Here is a 12,595-nt window from a genome sequence, read left to right on the forward strand (position 1 = left end):
CGGTTTTCTTTCACCTATTAACCTTGCTAGGTTACTTACTTCTTGTTCCAGATTTTGAATAGAAGCTTGTTGATTTCTAAATGCTTGAGCATTTTGTTCATTGGTTTGTTTTTGAGATGTGAAAAACTGCGTTTGAGTTTCAACTAGCTTCGTCATCATATCTTCTAAATTCGGCTTTTTATCATCGGTTTGTTGTGGTGGTTTGTTTTGAAAATTAGGTCTTTGCTGATTGTAAGTATTATTGGATACTTGTTGATTGCTAGGACCTTGTTGGTTATTGTATGGAATATTTCGGTTATAATTCTGGTTTTGATTGTAAATCGGTCTTGGCGGTTGATAATTATTCTGATAATTATTTCCAGGCCTTTGGTTTATGTATGAAATATTCTCTCTTTGTTCCATTGTTAATTCAATACTGAGACAATCTTTTGTCAAATGTGGTCCTCCACACTGCTCACAACTAATTCGTATTGAGTGAATATCCTTAGTCATCTTTTCCATTCGTCTCTCGAAAGCATCTATCTTTGCGGAAATGGAATCTAAGTCATGGCTAGAATCGGCTCTAGCTGCTTTAGATGATCTAATGATATCTTTTTCTTGGTGCCACTCATGTGAGTGGGAAGCAGTGTTATCAATAATTTTGTAAGCATCAGTTTCAGTTTTCTTCATAATAGAACCACCAGCTGCTATATCTATGTCTTTTCTTGTAGTGATGTCGCATCCTTGGTAGAATATTTGTACTATTTGACAGGTGTCTAAACCATGTTGCGGACATCCTCTTAACAACTTTCCATATCTTGTCCATGCCTCATATAGAGTTTCATTTGGTTTTTGTGTGAACGTAACAATTTCTGCTTGAAGTCTTACGGCTTTAGATGCAGGAAAGAATTGTTTAAGAAATTTGTCAATTAAAACATCCCATGTATCGATCGCCCCTTCAGGTAACGATTCCAACCAATCTTTGGCTTCTCCCTTTAAAGTCCAGGGAAATAACATGAGATATATCTGTTCATCCTCCACTTCTCGTATTTTAAATAGTGTGCAGATCCTATTAAAGGTACGTAGATGTTCATTTGGATCTTCCTTCGGCGCACCACTAAATTGGCATTGATTAGTCACCATGTGTAAAATTTGTCCTTTGATTTCATAATCTGGCGCATTAATGTCTGGATGAGTAATTGCGTGACCTTGGCCAGTGCGTTTAGCTCTCATTCGGTCTTCCATACTTAAAGGTTCCAGATTCTCCATAATTGAATTTGTTGAATCGGTATCAATAGATGATTCTGATTTAATAGTTCGTTCCTCAACAATCTCTGTTTGAATGATTGGTGGTTCCGGAGGAAAGTTTAATGGTTCAGGATCTATGAACCGTTCCTGAATATTTTCTGGATTCTCAATTGTGAGGTTGGGTTCAAAAAATGGATTATCGGAAATTTGAACTGAAGTACTTGGTCTACTGGATGACGATTCTAAAGAAAAATCAACGGCGGTTATATTTGTTAAACGATGTCTTGATCGAGTTACAGGTGGTGAACGTACAAAAGGTGATGAACGTCTTGCTCGGTGCATTCACAGAATATCCTATTAGTTTTTTAAAAAGGAAAGAAAAATTATAATGAGTTATCCAATCAATAGACTTTTCTGATTTTGCCCACGTTTCGAATAGCCAAAAGATGCAGCAGAGGGGCAGGATTCGTTTGGTCTCAATATAATTGAGGACTGTTTGGCTCCAATAACCCGGTCCACGTACAAATCCAACTATTACTACGAACCAGAAAATTTTGATGTCTATTAATTTAACCACTCAAAATAAATTTTCGTAATTTTAAGAAATTTAGATAAGAAGTAGAATAAAAATCTATGTCCTAAAAACTAGAATGGCGAGAAATAAGAGAGAAAAAGATTGCGCGTCGAAAAATGTCGAAAAAGAAAAAATGGTTGAAAAATAAAAGGTGACGGAAAAATAAAAGAAACTTATCAAAACTTAAAAATACTTAACTAATTTAACCTTATTACTACAACTAACTTAAAATTATAATCGCAAATTGAAATTACTAATTGGAATGATAATTAATACATAGTAAAAGGTCTCTAAAAATATTAAAGCTTACAGGAAAAACTAAATCCCAAATGGAAATAACTTAAAAAAAAGAAACTAAAATTTAAAAAGGCGTCGCAAAATTCTAAAGCACCTAAATCTTAGTCTAAAGAAAAAGCACTTAAGGAATTCTACGGCAAAGCCTAAAAATCTAGGAGTAAAAATAACTATAGCAAAAACTAAGTTTAAAATTAAATATGAGCTAAAAAATACAAATATTACGCTACAACGATTAAAAAGGTACAAAATATAAAAATATACAAAAAGTTGTAAAAAGTACAATTTTTATAAAAATATTATTTTTATATTATTATTTTATTAAACTACTAATTTTACAATTTAATAAAAACTTAATTAATACTAAATACATAAATAAATAAAAAGTAAAAATAAAACTAAAACTAAAAATAATAATAATAATAATTATAATTAGGTTTAATAATTAATAATAATTAAAAATAACCCGTAATCAATGCTTGATTAGGGTTTTGTCCGTGTGTCAGAAGGTCTCCGCGAGTTGCGGTGATTAATGAGAAAAACCCCGCGAGTCGCGGGGTTCAGTAATTCAGTTGACAGGTAGTAATTTTTACGCGTTTTCTTTATTTTTATTTTTTTTATTTTGTTTTCTGTTTTTTAATTAAATAAAAGATATTAAAATTAATTTTTATAAACTAAAATAAAAATAAAGAAACTTATAAAACTTAAATATTTAACAAAATCCTAAAAATACTTATATTTTTGTTTTTTCTTTTTTTTTATATTTTTGAATAATTAAAACGTATTTTTACAAAAGCGAATTTTAATAAAAGTAAACTAAAAAAAAATCTTTTTTTTTTTTTATATTAGCGTTGCGCTTCCGGCTTTTAAGATAGTTCCCCGGCAGCGGCGCCAAAAATAACTTGATGCGAAGCGAGGTGTATATAAAATAGTTATTATTTTACTAGGAAAATACTATTAAATACGATACAATTTTACACAAGATATTTATTTATTTATAGAATGGATATACTTAAACCTTGCTACAACACTTATAGGCAGTGTACCTAATCGTACAGTAGTGTAGTTTTTAGTAAGTCCGGTTCGTTCCACAGGGAAATCTTTAAACAAAGCTCAACGCTATATTAGTTTACTTTTATAAAAATACAAATATATATAAGTAATATTATTATTATAAAGGGGGGTTTTTACCGTTTAATGACCGGTTTGTCGATTTTAAAACTTTAGTCGCAGTTAAAACCTAATGTAAAATATAAAATAAATACAAGACTTAAATTAAAGCGTAAAGTAAATAACGATAATGAAATTACGAATAATAAAAGTGCGATAAAATAAACTTGCGATAATTAAAAAGTACGATAATTAAAAGTGCGATTAAATAAAAATAAAAGTGCGATAATTAGAAGTGCAATTAAATATAAAATAAAGGAAATTAAATATGAAATAAAAGAATTATGCTTATTTAAACTTCCGTAATCATGATGTTTGACGTGTTGATTTTAGTTTTATGCCCATGGGTTAATTGTCCTTTGTCCTGGATTATTCAATATGTCCGTCTGGTTTTTGTCCATAACAGTCCATCAGTCATAAATATAAATTGCAAGTGTCCTTGTCAAATTATTATTATACCCGAAGATAAATATTCCAACTAATTGGGGATTCGAATTGTAACAAGGTTTTAATACTTTGTTTAATGAATACACCAGGTTATCGACTGCGTGTAAACCAAGGTTTTACTACTTTGTTAACAATTACACCAATTACCCTTGAATGTAATTTCACCCCTGTTTTAATTATTCTAGTGGCTATTAATCCATTCCCGTGTCCGGTTAAATGAACGATTATTCGTACATATAAATACCCCGCCCATCGTGTCCGATCGAGTGTATATGGTAATTTATAGGGACGCCTAATTGTAAATCTTTATATTAATATTAACAAACTTTCATTTAGTTAAACAAATATAAAGCCTATTAATAGCCCATAGTCTAGTTTCCACAAGTGTCGTTCTTTTATCCAAACCCCAATTATGGTACAAAGCCCAATTACCCAATTTTAGTAATTAGCCCAACATCATGATTACTTCGTTTTAAATAAGCATAATAATAACTTAGCTACGAGACATTAATGTAAAAAGGTTGAACATAACTTACAATGATTAAAAATAGCGTAGCGTTACACGGACAGAATTTCGACTTACACCCTTACAACATTCGCTAACATACCCTTATTATTAGGATTTAAAATTAAAATTAAAATTAAAATATAAATTATATATATATATATCGTATATATTGAGAGAGATAGAGAAATAAGATATGAAATTTGATCAGAATTCGGTTTGCTTTATAGCCAGACTTGATTTTTGGGGCTCCGCGACTCGCGGCAAAATGCCCTTCAAACTCCGCGAGTCGCGGAGATATATTTACAGCTCAAACCCTTGGAGTTTTCTCTGCCGACGGTTTTTAATATATATATAATTAATATAATTAATTATATATTATATTATATTTATATACATAGTTAACTTGTAATTTTTAGTCCGTTGCGTCGAGCGTTAAGAGTTGACTCTGGTCCCGGTTCCGGATTTTCGAACGTCCTTGCGTACAATTTTATATCTTGTACTTTGCGTTTTGAATCTTGTACTTTTGTAATTTCGAGACGTTTCTTATCAATAATTGGAACCTTTTTGATTGTCTTTTGTACTTTTGAGCTTTTTGGTCGTTTGCGTCTTCAATTCGTCGAATCTGTCTTTTGTCTTCACCTTTTATTATTTAAACGAATATCTCTTGTAAATAGAACAATTGCAACTAAAAGCTTGTCTTTCTTGAGGAATAATGCTATGAAATATATGTTCGTTTTTAGCATTATCAATGGTACTGATTGGACCAACTCTTCAATCTCAGTGAAGAGGAAAAGTGAATCAGCAATAGATCCCGATGAACCAGGAACTTCAGGCTCCTCAAAAGCAATGAAGGGCATCCAATCCTTGAAGATACCAAGGATGGATGATTTAAACGGGAGTGCTGAAGATAATGAGATTGTCGAGTAATTTAATGATGAGGATATTTTTCTATTAATCATTTTTTTTTTTTTTTTTTTTTTTTGTATTTTTAAGCTCTTCTTGGATTTGGGATTATGTGTTTGCGTTATTTCATTTGGTTTGGAAGTTAGAACATGTTTGAAAGTTGATTTTTTTATGATTTACTTTGATTTAGAATAATGACGATGCATATTTTTTTTTTTGTGATATCTTTATACTTCTACACTTAGAATACTGCTAAGATCACTTGGATGACTACTAACGTCAACCACTCTTTCTATGTATTTTATATTACTCATTCACTTGACAGAGTGCTAAGTTCGACACCTTCACAACTATATAGGCATCACATTTGTTAAATGTTTGACATTGAAAAGTTCATTTTAATTATTTAAGGTAGCTGTATAAATTGTTCTGGGTTAACTCGAAGGCAAATACTTGGCTGATTTGGTGGATTATTTTCCATATTGTTCTGGGTCAACTTGAAGGCATATATTGGGTTGATTTGGTGGATAATTCCGGGTAGCGAACTTCGCTATCTATCACATATAGTTTGATCTGGGTCAATTATGCCGATCCTTAATAGTCACCGATGTCTATTTATGGTGTAAACAAGTTTACAACTTCCTAACAACGTTTGTTCAAACTATGTAAGTTGCCATTTTGCTACTCGGTATGAAAATCCATAACACTATGTAAACAAGTTTACAACATCCTAACAACGTTTATTTAAACTATGTAAGTGCCATTATGCATACCTGGTGCAAATCTTTTGTTTTTATCTTGATGGTGCAAATCTTTTGTTTTTGTCTTGATGGTGCAAATCTTTATGGTACTTATTTTCCTTATGTTTATAAATTTTAATGTTTTTACTATTTGTTGCTTTATTTATCACATATACTTCACAACTATTACCTATATCATTACCATAACAAGTTTTTATGAATAAAATTTTTGAAAAATTTTGTATGATAAAATACCCGCAAATGCGCGGGTTATAAACTAGTTATCTATAGAAATCGAAAACCGTAATTTTTTTGAACTTCACATATACCGGTAATATCTATCTATCTATTATCATAATCAAAAGAAAAACGGAAAATAATCCTAATTCGTTTTCATTCAATATTGTTATTTAAGATTCAAGAGACGAAATAGATGAAGTATATTGGTGAACATAAGGTGAGTCAGGTGACTATACAATGACTCAAGATCAAATGCTCCGAGCTGTTGTGAATTCTTGTCCATAAACTTTGTGCCAAATGTTTTAAGATTATGTTACAATGTTATTACTTTTATGTGTTTAACAATAACTTTAACATATTTTTTTAATATTAAATGAACAAATCATTTTTTTTTTTTTGAACAAATGAACAAATTATATAACTTTTTCAAAACATGATTAGATAAGGCTATCAGTAGAAAGAATTTTAAGGGTTGTTTCAGTGAGGATTTCCATGATTATTTTGATTATGTTTTACGATTAAAAATATTGAGATGAGCTTAATTTATGTCAATAAGTAATAATAATACAATGCATTATCAAACATTACATAACATACACAATAATACAAACATGCTAGTAAATTAAATATGATATATGATAATCTGGTTTAACTCCAATATTTTAATGTTGATTGAGTTTTGGCCTAACCTATTTAGTATGTATGGATTATTATAAATTGTCAAGATCCACTTTTTTAGTTAGATCCATGTTTTAAAAAACTTCAATCTCTCAATTGTACTTTAATCTCACAACACTCAACTCACAATTCAAACGATATACACCATACATACTTTATAAAGTCAAAGTCAATGACTTATACCTCAAACCTAACTTTTCTATAGTCTAAAGTTATTCTTAATTATCTACCTTGCCATTAATCGTAGTACTCCGTTATTTGTTTTTCTTTGATAACACTCTTCCCCTTTCTCTTTTGTAAACACACCATTTTAATTAAATATTTGCATTAGATTAACATTTTGAGTCATTATACAAAGGTTAAACATCATAGTTTAGAGAAATAATTAGTATATAACACATCTTTATTATTTCAAATGAAAGATTAAAAATAGTCATTCAAATTACTTTTCCTTATATATAAATATAAATAATAAATAAACAAGTTGAAAGAAAAAGAGAATAAAGATACATCTACAAAATGTGTATTTGGAGATTGTTTTAAGGTAAACTGGATACTCCATATTATTTTTACTGAATTATAGTTATAGTTATAAATATATATATATATATATATATAGTCATATAAAGCTCTAAAATGACGATGTCATCATAAAACTAATTAATTTTTAATTTTCACAATGATAATGTCATAATTATATATTAATTTAATTAAAAAAATAATACGAAATCTTTTATAAAAGAAAATACTAATCTCTCCTAAATTGTAATTTTAATTTTCTAAAAAAAATTAAAAGGCATTTATTGTTACTAATAATAATTATTATTATTAAAAATATAAATACTCAACTTTGAGCGAACTTTATTGTTATTATTACTTTTAATATAATAATTATAATTATGATTATTAGTATATTATTAATATTCAAATATGGATTCTTTTCACGAAATTAATTATGTTACACATGTATACGAAAATACATGTCTCTATATATTTATAAAAACGACAAGTTTCTTAGTCAAACGGGTCATTAAAATAAATGACTATAAATGACTATAACATTTACATTCACTTAATACCTAAAACATGTCATTAAATTGTTTAGTTTAAACAAACCCGTGATTTCACAGGTCATTTCACTAGTAACTATACTATTAGCAATATTATATCGGTAATATTGACTACTAAATATTTATATACAAAGCCGAGGAGTATGTTTCTACGTCTTGAGTTGAGAATGTTGATGGACGTCATTATGTCATTTGTCACGTTCTGACGTGGCGTGGTATTTTGTTTATTCGTTATTTATTTTTTCATTTTTTTCATTAGTTGAAAACCGTTTTTTGTAAGTTTGTTTTAGCTTCAAAATAAAGTTTACGTATAAATTTTGTCTTCTCGGCTCTATTAATTGAGACAATTACAAGCGTCGATTTATTGGCGACTTGACTGCCTAGTAGAATCTAAATTGATTTTCATGAAGACATTAAAATCTATGAAAATTTGATTCTACCATTTTATGGCCACTTTTTTTTTGTCCAAGGTACTTACGAAAGCAATCTCTCTACCGTGGAGGAGAGAGATGAATGACTTTTTCTTCTTGTGATGGATAATTTTTTCTCGATTCTTGGTTAGAGAAACGACTTCTCTTTTATTCTAGACTAGGAAATGATTGTTTATATATAACATCTCCAATAACTTTACGAGTATATGTGAGATTGATTATTGTTGTTTTATAAATCGTCTTCCACCTTTTCAACTATAGTACTCTATTTAATTATTTTAAGCCTTTATTATTTTTACCAAAAAGGTGGTTATAAAAACGTAGTGAAAAATAGGAAAAAAGGTACATGAACGTGCAACTTCCATCTCCCTTCAAATTCTTTGAGGTTTACTTCACCATCAAATTCATTCCCCATTCATATGCTCTCGAAACACACACAACGATTTCAACTGTGTGAGCTAACTCGCTCTGCAATTCGATTCTGATTTGATCCGAATCTGTTCACTCAGGTATGTTTACGCAATATTCAATTTGTAAAAGTTCGGCCAGTTCAATAACAATCAAAATTCAAATTAACGTACTGTAGATCTGAAATTACTTCGATCTAAGTTCGATGCTGAAATTCAGGTTATGAGCAAGCTTAATTGTTGAATTCTATTGATAATCAGTGTTTATAGTCTGTTGAATTGAACAGCCGCTGTTCTCGATCTAATTAGTTCATGGATCTGCAATTTCATTTTTATAATTTGTAGCTTATTTCATTGTTTTATTGTTGATATTTGTTTAATTATTTTTTTTAAACGAATTGAGATGTGTTTTTTGGAGATTTGTTTGAATTTTTAGGATAATGGTGCATATTGATCATGCTGACTGCATTTATACAGTAGCTCTTTAGAATCCCTAAAATGTGTTCACTTACTGTTGAATGATTTTTGAACTGTTTAAGTTAAAAGATAATTAGGTACCAATCACAATCCGATTAATGTATGAATCACATACGGAGTATTAATTTTGAGCGATTTAAGTCATATTTATTGCTATGATGTTGTTGCTGGTTAACTAAGCTGAATAAAAGTGTAAATGTGAACTTAAAAGAATTTTCATGATCCTTTTAGGGGGAATAGCTACAAGTTAAGGAGTTAGAATTCTGATGTAATGAACAGTGTATACGCTATCAACACCGTGAGCAATTTTTTTTGTTAGGATTTGTGAATTAACCAACATTTAAAATTGAAATTGTTTCTTGTCAATGATCCATGTATAATAATTGGCTATATGCACTGGATCCCTAAGTTAAAGACCTGGCAGAACTCATCGGAAGGAGAGTAACTAACGGGTTGAATATCCTGCATTCTCTATTCAATTCAATTTCAATTACTATTTTAAATCAGAGTTTTTTTTAAGCTAATATGACGACCTATCATGAATATATTTTTAATTACAGTTCACCTATTTATACATTTCTATGCTATTTATATTGAGTATCGACTATAATAGTGTTTAAGATTTTCACTACCTGCTTATATCTTAAGACCATATACTTCACTTTTAGGTACTCTAAAATGGATTTACCAACTTCTAGATTTTGACAGGTTTTGTTTAAAGCTTTTAGAACCGATCCCAACCACATTACTATTTATCTTTGTAGCATTTTCAATAAACTTCATTATCTAGAAAGGGATGTCGTAATATAATCTTCAGTATGTGATAATCTTGCTTTAGGTACAGAAGTATATTATCTTATTTTTTGAGTAACTATTTAGATTCTGAGTACCATGCTTCTTTTTTGGTATTACTGCATTACATCTCTTTTGATACCTTTGTTTAGTGCCTGAGAATACAGGCTGTGTTATATTGCTTATTCTCAATCTTAATTCTTAATCTTTCATCCATCTAATTAAACAGGGTGACAAAACACAAAGGCTTTCGTTGGGTTATGTTGAATTGCAGAGATCTATTTTTTGTGCACAAGGGGTAAAACTTATATCAAAATATAGTGAAAATGACTCCGTCAAGTAAGGCTGATAAAAAGGCAGCAATCGACATTGCTGCATGGGCGTTTAACATTGTCACATCTGTTGGGATCATCATTGTTAACAAAGCTTTAATGGCAACATATGGTTTCACATTTGGTAAGTTATCTATTTCTATCTTTTTGTTGCTCCATGCTTACGATGCTCCTTGCTAATGTACTGTGGACGATTATCTAAGTGCTGGTATTTAATGATTTTTCTTTTTTGCAGCTACAACGTTAACGGGGTTGCATTTTGTTACGACTACTTTGATGACTATTGTTCTTAGGTGGCTGGGTTACATCCAACCATCTCATCTACCAATCTTAGATCTTTTGAAATTTGTCTTATTCGCTAACTTCTCCATTGTTGGAATGAATGTCAGTCTTATGTGGAATTCAGTTGGATTCTATCAGGTAGATTATACTTCCTTTAATCATAACTTTGCTCAACCATGTTTATATGTTATGGTTACTTAGTGTTTAAAGATTATTTTGTCATTATCAGATAGCAAAGCTGAGTATGATCCCTGTATCTTGCTTGTTGGAAGTTGCATTCGATAAGATACGATATTCACGAGACACAAAGCTCAGCATTTTAATCGTTCTTCTGGGTGTTGCTGTTTGCACAGTTACTGATGTGAGTGTGAATACTAAAGGTTTCGTAGCTGCCTTTGTTGCAGTTTGGAGTACAGCTCTTCAACAATATGTAAGCGGTATTATATATTATATTTATATATCTATATAAATTATAAATTATAATTATAATTTTAATACTAAGAAACAAAATAAACTCACTTGTGTACAATTTTATGTGCAGTATGTACATCATCTTCAAAGGAAATATCAGTTAAGTTCTTTCAACCTGTTAGGACATACTGCGCCTATCCAGGCTGGATCTTTGCTACTAGTGGGTCCCTTTGTGGATTACTGGCTAACAAACAAAAGAGTTGATGCTTTTAACTATGATATGACATCTTCGGTAAGTATATATGCTAATCTTTTTTATATATTTACTTTCAGATTTGTGAATTAATCATTTAATCATCATGTTTGCAGTTGTTCTTATTTCTATCATGCACGATTGCTATTGGCACCAACTTGAGCCAATTCATCTGCATCGGGAGGTTTACAGCTGTGACGTTCCAAGTGCTTGGTCACATGAAAACAATACTCGTGCTGACACTCGGGTTTGTGTTTTTTGGGAGAGAGGGTCTTAATCTTCATGTTGTTCTTGGAATGATTATAGCAATTATGGGGATGATATGGTATGGTAATGCATCATCAAAACCTGGAGGTAAAGAACGAAGATCTTATTCACTTCCTAAAACCAGTCAACCGAAAAAGGACTCGCTTCTAGAAGCTTCTGATACCGATGAGAAGGTGTAAGCAAAGCTTTTCTCAGAGTATTACACAGAAAGAAATATATATTTTTCATGAAATGATTAACAACATTACACAAGTCTTATATTCGCTAGAAAAGTCGTCCGTCTGTTGTTGCTTTTTAAGTTATACACCATATGATTTTTGTTTGTTATTCTAATTTTTATAAGTTGAAGAACTTATAGAGGGGGAAGCCATATATTGTCTTTTTTGTTATTGTTTGAAGTGTCATTATAATTAAACAAATGTACTTGAATCACAGTGTTCTTGATTTTAGTTGGAAATTTTGAAGTGACAACTCCTGCCTCTATATAGCCTGGTCTTCTTTTCCTTTGGTATTTCATAATTCAAAGTGTTAGAGTGTGATTTTGATTTGATTTAATTTATTATTTTGATATTTTGATTTTGATTATGGGAATGGACTTGCTAATTAGTATTGTACCATTTTTGCCAAGCCCTCTAGAAAAGTTGTGAAGTTATAAGATTATGAAGTACAATTTCTTTATCTTTATACTCGTATAACTTATACTGTATTAAGTAATATTGAGAAAAGTTTTTTTATGGTCATATTTTATCCGAATCCGAAAAAAATTCGGATATTCTGAATATCATAACTTATACTGATATCCGAAAAATATCCGGAATATCCGAAAAATATCCGGAATATCCGAAAAATATCCGAAAATATTCAAAATTCTTCAAAAATATCGGATATTCGGATAATCTAATATGCAATTCCGAAATTTCGGATATCCGGAAATCAGATATTCGAAATTTCAGATTCGGATTTCGGATCACTATCCGAATTTTCGGATATCCGAAAATGAACGTCCCTAAATTGGAGGCAATACGGAGTGCATAGTAATTTTGCAAAGTCCATTCTTCCTAATAATACGTAGCTAATATACGTTACGTATAA

The 12,595-nt window shown here is 30.2% G+C and overlaps 1 protein-coding gene across 1 annotated transcript; it reads left to right on the forward strand.

Annotated features, from left to right (window-relative positions):
• Positions 1-8,621: 8,621 nt before the first annotated feature.
• Positions 8,622-11,966, forward strand: LOC139847087 (UDP-rhamnose/UDP-galactose transporter 6-like). Its single transcript, XM_071836693.1, has 6 exons — positions 8,622-8,791; positions 10,188-10,414; positions 10,526-10,710; positions 10,802-11,002; positions 11,114-11,275; positions 11,353-11,966. The coding sequence occupies exons 2-6, from the start codon at positions 10,285-10,287 to the stop codon at positions 11,680-11,682; spliced, it is 1,008 nt and encodes a 335-aa protein (XP_071692794.1). The 5' UTR covers positions 8,622-8,791; positions 10,188-10,284; the 3' UTR covers positions 11,683-11,966.
• The last annotated feature ends 629 nt before the right edge of the window (positions 11,967-12,595 follow it).

Source organism: Rutidosis leptorrhynchoides, chromosome 5 (assembly GCF_046630445.1).
Source record: "Rutidosis leptorrhynchoides isolate AG116_Rl617_1_P2 chromosome 5, CSIRO_AGI_Rlap_v1, whole genome shotgun sequence".
Lineage (NCBI taxonomy): Eukaryota > Viridiplantae > Streptophyta > Magnoliopsida > Asterales > Asteraceae > Rutidosis > Rutidosis leptorrhynchoides.

Bases quoted from the DNA above. Each gene is read 5' to 3' on its own strand.
- LOC139847087 (XM_071836693.1), top strand. From the start codon at position 10,285: ATGACTCCGTCAAGTAAGGCTGATAAAAAGGCAGCAATCGACATTGCT. The intron at 10,415-10,525 runs GTAAGTTATCTA...TCTTTTTTGCAG, and splicing joins AACATATGGTTTCACATTTG to CTACAACGTTAACGGGGTTG. The intron at 11,003-11,113 runs GTAAGCGGTATT...TTTTATGTGCAG, and splicing joins GTACAGCTCTTCAACAATAT to TATGTACATCATCTTCAAAG.